The sequence below is a fragment of the Haliotis cracherodii genome, unplaced genomic scaffold (assembly GCF_022045235.1).
Source record: "Haliotis cracherodii isolate W230 unplaced genomic scaffold, xgHalCrac1.p SCAF_2, whole genome shotgun sequence".
In the NCBI taxonomy this organism is placed as follows: Eukaryota; Metazoa; Mollusca; class Gastropoda; order Lepetellida; family Haliotidae; genus Haliotis; species Haliotis cracherodii.
Window position 1 is genome coordinate 34,959,092 of NW_027266275.1, and position 18,618 is coordinate 34,977,709.

At 40.0% G+C, this 18,618-nt stretch overlaps 1 protein-coding gene across 6 annotated transcripts in view; it reads right to left on the bottom strand.

Moving 5' to 3' along the window:
* Positions 1-383: 383 nt before the first annotated feature.
* Positions 384-18,618, bottom strand: part of LOC139468023 (eukaryotic elongation factor 2 kinase-like) — a 45,078-nt gene continuing 26,843 nt past the window's right edge. For 3 of the 6 annotated variants that reach the window (XM_071249690.1, XM_071249688.1, XM_071249687.1), the window contains 9 exons: positions 17,733-17,904; positions 15,638-15,784; positions 14,461-14,721; positions 13,515-13,751; positions 13,157-13,279; positions 12,019-12,207; positions 11,560-11,684; positions 11,157-11,335; positions 384-10,007 (listed from right to left, as the gene is read on the bottom strand). In XM_071249690.1, the coding sequence (XP_071105791.1) occupies positions 9,898-10,007; positions 11,157-11,335; positions 11,560-11,684; positions 12,019-12,207; positions 13,157-13,279; positions 13,515-13,751; positions 14,461-14,721; positions 15,638-15,784; positions 17,733-17,904 (1,543 nt within the window). In that variant the 3' untranslated portion in view covers positions 384-9,897. The remainder of the gene's footprint in view (positions 10,008-11,156; positions 11,336-11,559; positions 11,685-12,018; positions 12,208-13,156; positions 13,280-13,514; positions 13,752-14,460; positions 14,722-15,637; positions 15,785-17,732; positions 17,905-18,618) is intronic. The other 3 variants (XR_011653663.1, XR_011653664.1, XR_011653662.1) reach the window with 3 other exon arrangements.

Genomic DNA, 18,618 nt, shown 5'->3' on the forward strand with positions numbered 1-18,618 from the left:
TGCAAGGAAAGCCCGAAGTGATGCAGGTCTTAGGGAATGAACGTTTGATATTTTGGGGGGTGCCTTGTAATTCTTATTGAGACTAGATATTTTTCAGCTACAGCTGCTAAACCAGATATTTTTTTTTACTTAAAAACATAATTTTTTCAAGAAAACATCTTGAGACAGTGTATATTTGTGGTTGACAATTGCTTTCTTTTTCTCCAGTCTAAAGCATAACTATTCGTTTTCTTGCATTTACTGGGACAATCATTTTGAAAAAATCCACCGCACCCCCCATACAAGAATATCAAAAGGTCAATACCTTAGATGTTTATTAGCTTTGGTAAACCCACAAGCATGGGTATGGTGCTGGGCTTGCTGAAAGACAACCAACACAGGTGATCACTTGGAAGTTTATTTCCATATGGGAATACAGAGCATACATGTTAAGAGATACAGATGCCTTGACAATGAATCTTCAACATCCCATCGGAACAAGCTCAATAACATAGCAAAATGTAAATGTAAAAAATAGGTAAAGTTTGTATTGAGCATTATATGTCAATATACAGATGAGAAAGTACGTGTGACAACACCAAACTGGAAAAATGGAAAATGACCAAACACTGATACAAAACCAAATGTACCACAAGTCCAGTAACACTGGACATTAACTGTCTCAAAGCAACAAGTAGCCTGCAAATATTTTCGCAGAAACACAAGAAACAAGATGTCTAAAAATCACACTAGATTCCTAAGTGAATCCATTACCTATTAACAATACTACATTGGGGCTAAGAAGGTTTCCCTGTTTGCCCCAATAGTGTATTGATAGTAAGCTCTGGTAAGACTTCTACAACATTGGGTCATCCAACATGGCCCCTCTATTTACTACGAAAGTGCAAAATCATCACACAAACGTTTACAAATCTGAATACAAACATATTGATCGCAACTTCACAAGCATCCTCGATTTTCCAGTGTATCCTATCTCCATTCTATTCTGATATGCCTGGACCAATTCACCACCATAGCTTTACTGAGTACAGTTCGAATGACAACACTAAAAGTAGACGTCCAATCACTTCCCAACCACTGGAACAATAGCGCCAGTACTCGACAGGACTTTTAAGTGCCATCTCAAGTACAACCAGAACAAGGCCAAGGTTTTGAATGCAGAAGAGGCATTTTGATTGTCTGTTGATTTCAAGCACATGACCTAGAGATTTCTGTGTCAGTGACAGTTAGACAGAGATTGGTTCACTTCCTAAGCAAAACTAAACTGGCAAATTGGTTTAGGACATTTATCTTAACAAAATGGACAAAATTGAACTGGCTCCTAACCACTGGACTGGGGCAGCTCATTTGGAATATCCTATACAATCTGACACATCTAAACAAAAGTAGAGCCTTGGGATCTAAAATGTTAAATGCAAAGCCAAACAAACCATAAATATTATACTACTCAACTTTAACAGATTATATCTGAATTCTGGAACACTTAGAAATGTTGTCATACTAATAGTATCTAATACTGCCAAGGAACAGACATTTCAAGTTAAATAACCCAAAGTACACATTTTCGCAAGTTGTTGTCTTTTGTTTCATAACAATGAGATATCAATATCGGAATATCCTTGACAAAATTGAGTAGTATAAAATATTTATTCATACAGATGTATTCAGATTTGTATAGACAATCATTCCAACAGTAACCTACAAACACCATCACACTCTACAAACTACAGAGCTATAAAATAATACGGAACTGTCTACATACTATACACAGTGACTCGAACAATATATGCAATCTTACTTTAGGATCTTTTCAAAGGAAAATTTCATATACTGTAAGATTCACTTTGCTAAATGCCCATTACAGAATATACTATGCATATACATAAGGTTTTCAAAATACAAATTATTTGTCAAAAACTCTGTGTCTTGTCAAAAGTCCAATGAACCTGACAAAAATGTAAGAAATCATAATAATTTCTTCTTCAATTAATTAACTCTTTCTCAGTTTCATTGTCTTGACAAGACCATTTAAGTCAGATAAAGAAATTATGTCAAATCATTCCTTACATCACAAATTGTAATAATTTTGATCTGCTGATACCCTCACCATGAAATGTGACCAATTATTTCCAATTAAAAAAATTTAACTCTGTTAACATATAAATTGACTGAAATCCTTCACCATCACAGTGGCTATCAAACCACACATCAACGTATCCCCTTGTTACTCATGACAAATCCGACGCAGGTAACAAGGCAAAGTGTCCTACTGAATTAATAGATATACACCTGATTCTTTCATGTTAATATAGTTAATCATGGCAAGACTTATTACTATAGTAATATGAAAGGAACAGGTGTTCTTTAACTTCTTTTGAGTGGTATATCTAAACAACAAGCAGTCTTTTGAACTTATCAAATATTGGACTCTCATATTAAAACAATTAGGAACACGAAGCCCAAGATAGCATTTACCAAGTCAAATATGACATTTGGATACCTTTCATTTTTTTTCATTTTTTTATCTGCAACTGTTTTCACATCCACCATTCACTTCCTCTTCAAGCTACAAACCATCTGACGATAATTCCACAGATTTAACTACATGGACATACATTTGTGCCACGGCAAGCAGACCAACAAAGCCAGTTCAGTACTTCCCAAATTGAACAATTATTTCCACACTAATGAATTTTCAAGTGGTTCCATTAATGCTACTAAATGCTTTCATTGATATAAACTTGGCAAAATGTGCTCCATTTATTGGGATTGTTGGCAAAATAGGAGGTTATAACATGTCACCTGTGTCCATCCTCCGTTCACATCATGCTGGTACCAGGGTCAATACACCTGTGCCCATCCTCCGTCCATGTCATGCTGGTACCCGGGTCAATACACCTGTGTCTATCCTCCGTCCATGTCATGCTGGTACCTGGGTCAATATACCTGTGTCTATCCTCCATTCACGTCATGCTGGTACCTGGGTCAATACACCTGTGCCCATCCTCCGTCCATGTCATGCTGGTACCCGGGTCAATACACCTGTGTCTATCCTCCGTCCATGTCATGCTGGTACCCGGGTCAATACACCTGTGTCTATCCTCCGTTCATGTCATGCTGGTACCCGGATCAATACACCTGTGTCTATCATCCGTTCACGTCATGCTGGTACCTGGGTCAATACACCTGTGCCCATCCTCCGTCCATGTCATGCTGGTACCCGGGTCAATACACCTGTGTCTATCCTCCGTCCATGTCATGCTGGTACTCGGGTCAATACACCTGTGTCTATCCTCCGTTAACATCATGCTGGTACCCGGGTCAATACACCTGTGTCTATCCTCCGTCCACGTCATGTTGGTACCCGGGTCAATACACCTGTGTCTATCCTCCTTTCACGTCATGCTTGTACTCGGGTCAATACACCTGTGTCTATCCTCCGTCCATGTCATGCTGGTACCCGGGTCAATACACCTGTGTCTATCCTCCGTTCATGTCAAGCTGGTACCCGGGTCAATACACCTGTGTCTATCCTCCGTTCACGTCATGCTGGTACCTGGGTCAATACACCTGTGCCCATCCTCCGTCCATGTCATGCTGGTACCCGGGTCAATACACCTGTGTCTATCCTCCGTTCACGACATGTTGGTACCCGGGTCAATACACCTGTGTCCATCCTCCGTTCACGTCATGTTGGTACCCGGGTCAATACACCTGTGTCTATCCTCCGTCCATGTCATGCTGGTACCCGGGTCAATACACCTGTGCCCATCCTCCGTTCACGTCATGCTGGTACCCGGGTCAATACACCTGTGTCTATCCTCCGTTCACGTCATGCTGGTACCTGGGTCAATACACCTGTGTCTATCCTCCGTTAACATCATGCTGGTACCCGGGTCAATACACCTGTGTCTATCCTCCGTTCACGTCATGCTGGTACCCGGGTCAATACACCTGTGTCTATCCTCCGTTCACGTCATGCTGGTACCCGGGTCAATACACCTGTGTCTATCCTCCGTCCACGTCATGTTGGTACCCGGGTCAATACACCTGTGTCTATCCTCCGTTCACGTCATGCTGGTACTCGGGTCAATACACCTGTGTCTATCCTCCGTCCATGTCATGCTGGTACCCGGGTCAATACACCTGTGCCCATCCTCCGTTCACGTCATGCTGTTACCCGGGTCAATACACCTGTGCCCATCCTCCGTTCACGTCATGCTGGTACCCAAGTCAATACACCTGTGTCTATCCTCCGTCCATGTCATGCTGGTACCCGGGTCAATACACCTGTGCCCATCCTCCGTTCACGTCATGCTGGTACCCGGGTCAATACACCTATGTCTATCCTCCCTCCATGTCATGCTAGTACCCAGGTCAATGTATCTAAACACTTCAGGTCTGCACAAACTAGACACACATATTTCAGTTAACCCTGAAAAAGTCAAATAATCAGTCCATGCCTTTTTACAAGCTTTCCAGTTGTAATATCAGAGTTGATAAGGGAATGATATTTTTCCATGTGCAAGATTTCATTTGACAGATTCACATTTTCCCCCATGTCCTATGTTTTATAAATATCTGTTACGGTTTCTATGTATGTTAGTTTTAACACTAAACACATCCGCATCAATCATGACGTTAGTTTTCTAGTGCTCACACAGTTCTCTAGGCTTCACACAGCACACATCACTCCCTATCAAGTGAAGGAACACTCATATAGGCTGGTTCCTGACTGTGGTTAATGTACAGATATGTCTCTCTGTCATCTACTCTGACACCATTTATAGCTGACAACTGTCCCGGAGATGCCCTCTCTGCAGTACTAACAGCAACACATTGTGCAAATAATTTAACATCGTGTACATGCAAATCTCATCTTACACCTTCAACCGTTGTTTCAATCAAGCTGAAGGCACAGCTCGTCCTACACCAAATTGTGACTGCAAATGTGTCATGGTGGCTTCTCCATCCTCATCTCGATGAAACAGGATCTGACATGCCTGTTGACAGCTGACAACACAAACTGTCCCTTTAACACCTCCATAACACAGTAGCACCCAAGTAACACAAGCAGGGTCAGACCAAACACTAGTCCAAGAGCCTGAGACTAGTGATAAGTTGGAAGCTTTTCTCCCATTTTGTAATAACGTTACAGAACAACTTGTCTGGGACAACTCTGGCCTTGATGAACCAGTGTGTCTACCCCGGACAACTGTCAACTGTCATCATTAACACTCATTATAGCTAAAATGGATAGAATTATCATAAAAATGCCTCCATGTCATCAGAAATCTGCGGGCCACTGAACTTGATAGCAGCCTGAATTTCCCTAACCACGGGCTGCTATCTGTTCTATAGCTATGTGACATCACGTTTCTTGTTTGTGACGTCATCCTATATTATGTTCTATGACGTTGCTATTTTGTAAATCAATCACCTCCGTTGAGAGTTTTTATACAGCCACCAAACTAATGCTGCTGTTTGTTGTCTTACTCATTTTGAGAATAGTACAAATTCTATACATTTTAGCTATTATAACGGCGAGATTATTTTTCAGGGCATAATGATTTGCAGAAGGCCAGGGTGTATCAAGTGGCTGTTGCTTCACTGGAACACTGCTAGTCCATCCTGTCAGCCAAAAAGTCTACCCCAAGTAATCGTCAACTGTACATCCAGTGGACCTGTCAACTTCTGTAGTGTCAACACTCATCATGCAGCTGTTGCTTCACTGCCTGTCCACCATTGCTTCACTGCCTGTCCACCATTGCTTCACTGCCTGTTCACCATCTCTACAGGCGCACAATCAATAGATCTCTTTTCCATTTGTCTTTACTGTCATACTGTTATTACATATCCAATTTCTTTTTTTCAAAGTTGTTAGCAGTATATTTTGAAGCCTCTCAAGATACTATGACATATGTTAACTTGTCAACTAATTCGAGATCAATTATACAAAATCATATATCTTGATATCAGTTCACAAGTAATACCATATCAGGGTAAATATTGCAAAAAAGAAACATGAAATGGTCAAAATAGAATATCAAACACATAATGTTTATCCTTAGAATTTTCAAGTATCATTAATGTGTCAAACCTTTTTTGTTCAAAACCAAAATATTTCAATGTAGTTTTCTATTCAGAGCATGTAAATGAAATATTTTCAGTAAACTACATGTACAAAATCACATACACGCCACAAAAACATGTACCTTAAAGACAAAGAACTATGTACAAGACCAACAATGACCTGCAAAAGTCGAGTAGCAATTGCAAATATGCTCATGAAAGAAGTTTGTGCGCAAAAATGTAACAAAATAAAACATAAGCAATGGAAGCAACAAATAAAGTCGTCAAAACATCAGCATGGTGTTAGTCCGCTGCTGGTATTCACATAATGTCCTCCCTTTATAGAGTTCCCACCCTCCTCTGTCCAGTACTGGGCAACAAGGATGATGTCACTGTCGGCACAGGTACTGGAACTGTCTGCAGTGTTCTGTGTACACAAAGTTAACCAATATCTGAGTGCAGAAGCCATATTTGTGCATTTGTGAACACTCCAAGTGAACATATTGTCAAGCTATTGTACATTAGTGTATTCAGCTAAGTACCCGGAGTACCTTTGCGTAGTTGTGCTGACAGTGACACCAACAGCATCAATAATCTATTTCAATACTGGCAAAACTAGCTGTACTGAGTGCCATAGTTAGAATCACAGGTGATGTTAGGATTAACAAAATCAGCACTTGTATGCTTGAGAATATGAGTAAAATAGTAAAACTTAATAAAACATCAAGATTTCAACTTGATCTTAAACAAACGCACAACCTCTGACTGTGAAATGATGGAACTGAACACGTCTTAAGAATGAAGCCATGATAATGATCAATAAAGCGAGCGACGTTTGAGTGAGACAATTTGTTCCATGTATCAACAATATCATGAGGTAAATTAACCCTTTATCATAAGCTCATTAAACTGTTACAGGTAGTAACTTTCATTGTAAAGGATCATATATCATCTGAACTAAACATCAAATACATGTACAGGAAGAACTTTTTATTAAATTTTAACCACAAAATAAAAAAATTGGCTAAATTTGTTACGATAAAATATAGTACCCGGTACTTATCCCTCACTATATCCCCGTGTTATCGGATGCTTAAGAAAAATACATAGTTTTCTTTCAAATCACATGAACAACTGTAAAAAATCTCATTCACTTTTAAAAGACAGTTATGTCTGTGTCGCGATAAACATGGCCATCTAAAAACTTATGACGATATATATTGATTTTAATGCAAACCTATTGTGAATCAAAACAAAATCATGTTTTCCACAAAATGTTAAAGCTCCAACAGATTAGAAGGTAGCATTATCAAAATTTTCTAATTGAAAACACAGTAATTAACATGATATAAATACCTAAGTAATGGAATGGGAGATCTTCATATACACATATAATCTTTGGAAAACAATTCTTACAATGGCATGTTCATAAAAGTAAGTACTCTTGACCTAAGCTGATGTTTTTACTAAAAAAGTCTCCCTCAAATCTGAAATGGGAAAATTTCAAAATATTCAAATCACTGTATTAATATCCATTATTACTAACACTGCTTGAATTTGACAGATTCACATCAAGTGCACATGGCTTGGTGAGAATTAAGTTCAACTAAACTTAATTTTTTTTAATTTTGGAATTTGGCAATCAATGATGTATTAAATGTAAAACAAATGCGTACTGCATAAACATAAAAAAATACTTTAATTAAACACACATTTCAGTCCAAGTAAGTCCTAACTAAGAAACAAATGAATCCATTGCACAAGTAAAGCATTACAGTAAAAGCTATAACCCATAGTGACATTTTGAAGCAGTGGTATCAGTGAAGACTGGGTTGGCTTATGGATTATGACTGCTATATTCTTTCAATGCAATGTTTCAGTACAAGTGCGAGTACCTCTTTCAAGGAAATGTGTCAACTTACTGGTATAAGGTACTAGCACGGTAGAAACATGCTGCACAGAAAAGAAAATAAGTTGAAATCCGTAAGTCACCTTCCTTCACAGTGAAATCTTGTGTAACATAACTGAATCACTGGATGACAATATGCTGAACATCATTAGATTTCAAAAGATGTTAAGACATGTTGAAAGTCTATATACACTATTTACACTACATATCACTAGGCCTAGTCCGTATTCATGAACAGTTTTGGAAGACAGTTTAGAGATTCCTTCATCAACCAAGCCATTTATCAGCCAGAATACTATATTTGACTTTATTTTTCAGTCGTTAAAATATTCAAAAATATATTTTGAAAAATATTGACGTACCATCATCTATTAATATATTGTTACTATGCAACAGTCTGAAGTATCATATTTCTGCAATAAACAAAGTGTATGATACAGCTGAACTCCAACAGTAAAAGTGTTGAACCAAATGAACAAACAACCTATGGCACTATGAAATTATGTCAACATGGAATCAAGTCTTAAGCACCTATACACGTTTCAAAACATTACTCAACACAGTAACGACATCACATTAAAACTGTATTAATATCCATCGGTGACATTTGGTCACAATACTTTTTCAGTGTCTTTGTTGCTGTGATGTTGCTGTCCATCTCAATGGACACCAAACACGATGCCACTAGAATGCTTTCAGCATACTTTTAGTATTTCAGCAAGCTTCCAGCATGTATTGTATATCCTGCTGGGATGCATCACTCCTCAGCAAGCTTCCAGCATGTATTGTATATCCTGCTGGGATGCATCACTCCTCAGCAAGCTTCCAGCATGTATTGTATATCCTGCTGGGATGCATCACTCCTCAGCAAGCTTCCAGCATGTATTGTATATCCTGCTGGGATGCATCACTCCTCAGTAAGCTGTCAAACATCTGCTTACACTGAATTCCTTAATGTCCGTAGTTCACCTTCCTGGCCTCTGCACCAATATCATGCACTGAACAAGACAACACGCCACTATGAAGCTTAACACACCTGCTGGAGCAGGGAAACCAGGTCCGAGGTTTATACCTCTCAAGTCTGTCTGTTTATCACTGAGAGCCTGCAATGGTTTGTGATATTTATCAACACATTCAATGTTCATGTTATCCCAAATCATATTAATATCAGTCACAATTACTCATTCAGCTAAAGTCAGTTTACATGTAACTACACATTAATACTACTGGCTCAACTTCTAAAATTCTTCAATATTAGTCTCTATCTTCAGCACTGGCTTTGATTATGCAATCCATGTCTGAAACTTGCAAGCTCAGTACCGCATTAGTCCATCAACAAGTCTCTATCTTCAGCACTGTAATCTCTCAATTAGCCGTTCGGTGTACGTCTGAAACTTGCAAGCTCAGTACCGCATTAGTTCATCAACAAGTCTCTATCTTCAGCACTGTAAACTCTCAATTAGCCGTTTGGTGTACGTCTGAAACTTTAGCACTGTAATCTCTTATAAGCCCTTCAGTGTATGTCTGAAACTTGCAAGCTCAGTACAGCATGACTGCTTCAACACGTCTCTATCTTCAGGACTGTGATGTCCTGGCTTAGACTACCACTGCAGTCATACCATGTCTCCAAACTGCTCCATCAACAAGTCCCTATCTTCAACCTGTAACATCTTGTTTATGATTAACACTGTAACCAAACAATCTGAGATTATTCAGCTTTTGACATTCTACTGTGTAGAGTTTTGGTTCCACACTTCTATACTACTGTAGCATCTATGACGAGGGATAACTACTGACACACACATACTGGATGTATGTAATAGCAAGAGTACATTGCATGGGTAAAGCAACCCACACGCACTGAGATCAAATTGTGATGTGTCGCACAGTCCTGTCTCAGCGGCCTCCGAGAGAACTCACTCCTCCATCTCTCCATAACATTCCTCGGACATCTCGTAGTACTTGGTAGCCAGGCGTCCCTTCATGGCCGCCATCGCTTCGTCTGCTGCCTCGTTGTACAACTCAGCTGGTGACAGAGAACAAGAACCACTGAAATACTTCATAGTCTATTAACTATTAGTCTGTTAGTTATCATGAGGTGGTAGCAAAGGATTTGGTTGGTTTGTTGTTTAACGCCGCTTTCAGCAATATTCCAGCTATATGACGGCGGTCTGTAAATAATCAAGTCTGGACCAGACAATCCAGTGATTGACATCATGAGCATCGATCCGCGCAATTGGGATGCGATGACATGCATCAACCAAGTCAGCGAGTCTGACCACCGAATCCCGTTAGTCGCCTCTTACGACATGCATAGTCGCCTTTTATGGCAAGCATGGGTTGCTGAAGACCTATTCAGCCCGAGATCTTCACAGGTCGGTAACAAAGGAACTAACTCAACATATATACTCTACCAAGTTCAAACCTTCATTTTTTACATATGCGAGTGAGCAACTGCCTGTTTAGTCATCTGATTTTTTTGTTTGTTGTTTACTGCCGCGTTCAGTAATATACCATAACATGAGGGCGGTCTGTAAATAATCATGTCTGAACCAGACAATCTAGTGATTTTCGTGATAAGTGAGTTAACACTGCTTTGAACAGCATTTCAGTTACAGGGTACTGGGGTACTGCTGAACTATTCTGACCTAAAAGATAAGTCTGGACGAGACAATCAAGTGATTGACATCATGAGCATCGATCTATGCATTGGGATACAATGACATGCATCAAGTAAGTCAGCGAGCCTGACAAACTGATCACGTAAGTCGCCTCTCACGACAATCATTGGCTGCTGAAGACACAAAAACTAACCCAGATCTTCACAGGAAGTTGGACAGTGTATTTTACAGAACCATCCATATTTGAGCAATACCAGACACCAAGAATGGGTTCACACAGTGAAAGCAAACTGTACACATTTGAGGAACCAAGGCCGAATTTTCAGCACAACCAAGAAAATTTTTAACCACAACATTGTCCTCTGCCCTCGTCTTGTACAGAAGATGACAACCTACCCATCCCTGGCAACGAAATGACTACAGACAGACAGACAGACAGACAGACAAGGTGACGACTACATCCCCCTGCATTATATTCCAAGGGTGATAACAAGCACTACGTAACTTTATGTGTCATTTAAACATATATGCACGGAAGCCACAGACGAGCCTACCTGCTCTCTCGGGGTTCTTGTCCAGACCATTACCTCCGGCCCGAAGCAACTCAGCCTGTTTGGCCTTTAGGATGTAGACGGGGTCATCCATGGCAGCATCGTACTCTCCACCCTCGTCATGGGTGTCCTGAGCGGCAGCTTCATCGTAATAGTGAACCGAGTCCTCCCAAGAGATGCTCCTGAACACACAACATTCACACTGAACAACAGATGCCAATTAAAGAGTTACCTCCCTTGGAACTTAAACAAATTTATTCTCCTTATGCCTGGGAACCATTTGACAAGGAAATAATTTCGCTATTTTAATGATTTATATACAAATAAACTCTTTTTGTTTTCGGAAAGAAGTTTAGACAACAGATTTGAAATTAATGACCCTGGCAAGAACATCTTATGTACCTACCTCTTAACGCCCAGGTTGATGCCGGTCTCAAAAGCTTTGGCCATGAAGATCATGGCACTACGATCCCCTGCCTCAGCTGCCTCGGCCATATAGTCCACTCCTTGGTCAATGTTCTCTGAGGTCGGCTGGCAACACATGACATCAAGGATCCATAAGTCATTTTTTGTCAAACTCTCTGATCACTATCATTAGTGTGTATTGGAAATCAGACAGGTTAATAGTCATCTCTGCACTGAAATGACCAATGACATATAAGATCAATGCTGAGACTACTCTGTCCTGGTGATGACCCATCTAAATATTATTTCAAACACAGCAACCATTTAGTACATCCGATGCCCTCATCATAGGCTGTTGTTGATTTGTTGTTTAATGCCACTCCTGGAATTGTATTTCAGACACAGCAACTATTATGCCCATCGGATCCCCTCTATTTCAAAATATTTCAGGGATACTCACCTCCACAAAGCAGTTGCATAGGACATCTCTCTGGATCCCGAGGTACAGTTTAGCGAGAGTCAAGATGGCCTCCAAAACCCCGAGTTGAGCAGCATGCTCCTCATGGTAAATGGCCGACTCCCAGTCAATCTCATTCTCATTCATAGTAAAGCGTCCCAGCTCGTGATATTTGGCCATTTCATGATGGATCTAGAATACATAGTGTCACTTCTTACAGACAATGTTTGAGAAAGAAACATTCTTAATCACAGAATACCAAGAGGACACAAGTTTTGTGAAAAAATCACAAACAATTAAAAAGCACCAGTTTCCCACTAGATCTATCTATGAGTGAGTGAGTGAGTTTTGTTTTACGCCGCTTTGAGCAATATTCCAGCAATATCACGGCGGGGGACACCAGAAATAGGCTTCACACATTGTACCCATGTCGGGATTCGAACCCGGGTCTTCGGCCTGACGAGCGAACGCTTTAACCACAAGGCTACCTGACCGCCCCTTTATCTATGAGCCAAGTTTGCTGCAGAAATATAGTATGGTTTTCAAGACCTGCTCCGGAAAAAAGCACTACTGCCATTTCCAGCCAAACTCAAAGTTGTTGCCATGGAAACTTGAAAATAATTTTTTTCAAGAAAAATCCCAAATTATCAAAAGTTACACTTCCCCACCAGACCTATCTATGTTCTGCACTGACGGGCGAATGGTGTCGATATAAATACCCCCTGCAAAATGTGCTGCAGGCAATAAAAATGTATTTAAGGCCTTTTAAAACTGACAGGTAGTGATGAGTGCTCTTATGTCTGACGTGTGCGAGAAATATTAGTTCATCATAACTGAATGACACTTATTGTGGCCAACAGACAAAACATAACATAATCTTTTAAAAAAAAAGGCAATTGATGTATGATAGGCAGGCAGACATGACTTGTTTGAATTTCCTGTTCTAACTTCGATATAGCATGAGGTCATAAAAATGTGATGAAAAACACATGATGTGCTTATCTCCCTTTACTCATCGTCATTCAAAACAGCACTCAGGTTTGAAAGTACACAACATCATTAAAGTATTTACACTAAACCAATCAGAAATATCTAATATTCTCTGAACAAATTATTAAATTAGAAGTGAAAATATCCTCACATCTCCCAAAACAGAATCTCCAATGCGAAGATTGGACAGTTTTCTCAAATCCAGTTCCATGTTCACACAAGATGGCCTTGCGTGCATTGCCTGTGCTCGGGAAAATGCTTCTCGATCCTCTTCCTAACCAACAAAGAAAAGAAATCAGAAATCTATCCACAAACCTACTTCATCTTGGCTACTGATCCATCTAATGCCATAGCTCCTATTGCTGAATACAAATACTTGTTCCAGTACTTTATGTCTTTGGGGAGATGTTTTAATGACTTTAGTTTAAAAAGAAAAGACCTTTCATCCTTGCTTCATATTTTATGACAAGACAGGAAACTATTCTTCGTTTGAATTTCTAAGAACTTACCTCATTCATGGAAATACTGTCCGACTCACTAACAAATCGCAACCGTACACGTCCCACCGGACTGTCAACCGACATGGGATCATCATTGGAAGTGGGACTGGAAGGCTCATCGCTATGGCTACCAGAGGATGAGATTGACCTCTGTCGCAGGAGCTGGGTGATATTGATGGTTTCCTTGGGGGAGGGACTGATACAGAATTCCTCCTTGCCGCGCACCCGGGTCTGGGCAAACTTGATCTGAATAGGATATATTGACAGAGGATGAATTACAGGACTCATGACAAGGTTTAGAAACATGTGTTAGCTAAAACAAATCAATGGTAAGACATTTGTTGTGATCTTAAAATATTCTCAACATGTTTAATCTGATTAATCTATGCATGATAAGGTGAGTAACAGATGCCAATACCTCAATAATATTGGGAAGGTTCTTGATCAACAGCATCAACTGAATACAGAGTTTCTGATATTATGTTGAAATAACAACTGTCAATTAATTGGACATGCACAAATTATGTTACCAATGAGGGGAAAGGGTATTAATTCAATATATCAACCTGTAAAATATAAGAGATGTGATATACATGTTGCTTTGCTTAATGCCATGTTTCTCAAATTTGGGACAATATTTACCAAGAAAAGTATCAATTCATTCTAATCCCATCAACTGTTTCAACGAAACACTTATTGGGGCACAGACTCTCATTCTTTAAGGGTCACTAGTGTTAGCATTGATGCACACCAAGAGGGAACCACCATACTAAGATACTCCAGAAGAACCAGGTGGAAGTTGGCTTCTCTGTGTAGTCACCAACTCAAAATTATTTAAAAATGGGCCTTTGACAAGGTCAGCAAACATGAATTATTTGGATCATTTATATTGCACAACTCCTGACAGGATATGTCCTCACTATAAGACTCTACATTAAGCTTGTCAATCAATCACCTGTTTGGCCAGGAAGTCCTTGTGAGTGTTAAGCTCATTGTCCGACAGATCAAACTCAGAAAGACCCAAACTGTGACAGATGGTGTTGCAGACATGGGAGTGGAAGAAGAGTGCCATCCCCTTGCAGCCCAGGTTGCCGTCCCCGTAATCTTTGCCCTCGACAGTGTGGATTTGGGGGTCAGTGTACAGGTCTCCCACGCCCTGGACATCCACTACGATCATCTGGTGACCGGACCGCTCAAACGTGAAGTGGCTAAAAGCCTGGTGAAACAAAGAGTGGGGAGAGACTACAGATGCATGTATATTGATAATGAAGAGAGACTACAGGTGCATGTATATTGATAATGAGGAGAGACTACAGGTGCATGTATATTGATAATGAGGAGAGACTACAGGTGCATGTATACTGATAATAAAGAGAGACTACAGGTGCACGTATATTGATAATGAGGAGAGACTACAGGTGCATGTATATTGATAATCAAGAGAGACTACAGGTGCTTGTATATTGATAATGAGGAGAGACTACAGGTGCATGTATATTGATAATGAAGAGAGACTACAGGTGCATGTATATTGATAATGAAGAGAGGCTACAGGTGCATGTATATTGATAATAAAGAGAGACTACAGGTGCATGTATATTGATAATGAGGAGAGACTACAGGTGCATGTATATTGATAATGAAGAGAGACTACAGGTGTATGTATATTGATAATGAAGAGAGACTACAGGTGCTTGTAAATTGATAATGAGGAGAGACTACAGGTGCTTGTATATTGATAAAGAAGAGAGACTACAGGTGCATGTATATTGATAATGAAGAGAGACTACAGGTGCATGAATATTGATAATGAGGAGAGACTACAGGTGCATGTATATTGATAATGAGGAGAGACTACAGGTGCATGTATATTGATAATGAGGAGAGACTACAGGTGCATGTATATTGATAATGAGGAGAGACTACAGGTGCATGTATATTGATAATGAGGAGAGACTACAGGTGCATGTATATTGATAATGAAGAGAGACTACAGGTGCATGTATATTAATAATAAAGAGAGACTATGGTTTCACATTGCTTTCACAACAATTAAAACAATTGCACTGTGCATGACATCAAATGCTGGTTTGCACTAAGACAGTTTCGAGGAACAGGCCTAAACATCTTACCTGTGGTGTGAGTCTGATGGTCTCCTCCACAAATCCGGAGTTTGAGTTGTACTTGACATAGTCACCCTCGATGAAATGTTCCAGGTGAAACAGGGGCGACCCTTTCCTTGCCTTGAACTCCAGGATATACATCTGGAATATGTCCACCTGAAGCAAGGATGGTGTCTCTACAATGTTGGTGTTTATAACAGGCATACTGGTCAGGGAACACCAAAACTGCACCTGTCGCATTCAACACCTAACACACATTCCAACCATCAAATACTGCATCCATCAAACATTGCACCTGTTGCAACCATCACACATTGCATCTGTCGCATACAACACCTTACACACATTGCAACCATCAAATACTGCATCCATCAAACATTGTACCTGTCACACATTGCAACCATCAAATACTGCATCCATCAAACACTGCATCCATCAAACACTGCACCTGTCGCATACAACACCTAACACACATTGCAACCATCAAACATTGTACCTGTCACACATTGCAACCATCACACATTGCACCTGTCGCATAGGGCACCTAACACACATTGCAACCATCAAACATTGTACCTGTCACACATTGCAACCATCAAATACTGCATCCAACAAACACTGCATCCAACAAACATTGTACCTGTCACACAATGCAACCATCACACATTGCACCCATCAAACATTGTATCTGTCACACAATGCAACCATCACACATTGCACCCATCAAACATTGCCCCCATCAAAAATTGTACCTGTCACACATTGTACCTGTCATACATTGCAACCATCATACACTGCACCCATCAAACACTGCACCCATCAAACACTGCATCCATCAAACATTATACAGTCAAGTCCCATTAATCCAACATGGTTGGTTGCATATGATTATCATGATTATGTCTGATTAACGAGTATGTCGAATAAACAAAATTAAGTTGTATCAGCGTTCGTGATCGAAAATCGGACAACTTCAATGATATTGAGGTAATCTAAGCATGTGATTAATCCTGTTTTGCATTTTTAAAGCATTAATTGTTTATTGTTAAGCAATATTATTTCTGCAGCTGTTGTAATATGTAGCTAACAGCCGACTTGTCTCGCATCAAAACACGGGCTGTGTACTCGCGGGCAGATGACCACGGAGTATGCTGATCACTGTGTCAGATTAGCGAGACTGAGTGATTTTGGTAATTCATTGCAAATTAGGTGTGTCGGAGTCCGAGGGCAAGACTGTCGAATTAACGGGTCCACATAGCACTGATTTAATCAGTTCCAATCATAAGTGTCGGACAAAGCCGATTGTCGGATTAACGAGTGTCGGATTAACAAGACTTGACTGTACCTGTCACACACTGCACCATGTACTACATCAAATGCAGGTTTCGACATTACATTTAACTCACTCACTCACTCAAATGCTGGTGATCAGATTGACACGCAAACATTGTAACTACTACAGACTGAACAGGACTTTACAACAAAATCCCAACCCACCACAACAGCTTTTTCCCTGGAACACCCATGTGTTAATGCACAAGAGCTTGTTCACTAGAACACCCATGTGTCAATGTATAAAATATTGTTCCCTAGAACACCCATGTGTCAATGTGCAAGAGCTTGTTCCCTAGAACACCCATGTGTCAATGCACAAGAGCTTGTTCCCTAGAACACCCATGTGTCAATGTATAAAATATTATGTCAATGTACAAGAGCTTGTTCCCTAGAACACCCACGTGTCAATGTATAAAATATTATGTCAATGTACAAGAGCTTGTTCCCTAGAACACCCACGTGTCAATGTATAAAATATTATGTCAATGTACAAGAGCTTGTTCCCTAGAACACCCATGTGTCAATGTATAAAATATTATGTCAATGTACAAGAGCTTGTTCCCTAGAACACCCACGTGTCAATGTATAAAATATTGTTCCCTGGAAGACCCATGTGTCAATGCACAAGAGCTTGTTCCCTAGAACACCCATGTGTCAATGTATAAAATATTGTGTCAATGTACAAGAGCTTGTTCCCTAGAACACCCACGTGTCAATGTACAGAAGCTTGTGGCAGTTGATATCTAACTACCACTCATCATGCAGCTACCTTCTTTGGGGGGTTGTGACGATTGTACTCCTCTCCCCACAGTTTGGCATCCATCTGGAGTTTCACATCCTCAAAGTACACTTCACGGTCCACCTTCTCTATGTAGGACTTGGCCACATAGTTGAATGCATGTTTCCAATCAGTCTTGTGGGAGAATGTTGACTGCTTTTTCCTAAAACAATACAGATTTCCACAATCTTCAACAGGTTCGTCAAGTCTGTACACTTGTACTCGGTCAGACATCAAAGTATTGATGCAGTCTGCAAACTCTTTACACTCATACTCCGTCAGACATCAAACTATAGATGCAGTTTCTGCAAAAAGTGTTGAATCCACTAAGCCAATCTTGGCTCTCAGCATTAATTTCATTCAGTAGATTGTGTGTGTTATTATATGGAAACTTATTAACTGAGCTCACTGAAGTAAACAGAGTGTTACCAGTCCCTGGCTTCGCACCAGGGGCCAAAGTCACAGACTGCAGATGCCATCATAATCCCTTACACCATTACTTTGTGTTATCTATAATATGTGTTTGTTTGTATTGCAATATTCCAGCGATATAACAGCAGCCTGTAAATAAAAGAGTCTGGACCAGACAATCCAGTGATATCGATAATGTCCAGTGGTAATCGTCTGCCACAAAAATTACATCGTTGCAAGGTGTTCTTAAAAAAATATTCAGGCTCATAGTTTTATTTTAAAAATTATCCGGTCTTACAGCTGTAACTGGAAAAATCTCTAATCTCCAGACAAAATCCCAGGCCCATAGGTGGCCAGGTAGCAATTCTAACCCAGCATCTCAATTAGGAGCCTAGGGTTATACAAACACACCTAAATTCATCAATGTCCCAACTTATCATAAATGACATTACTATGATTTTCTTGA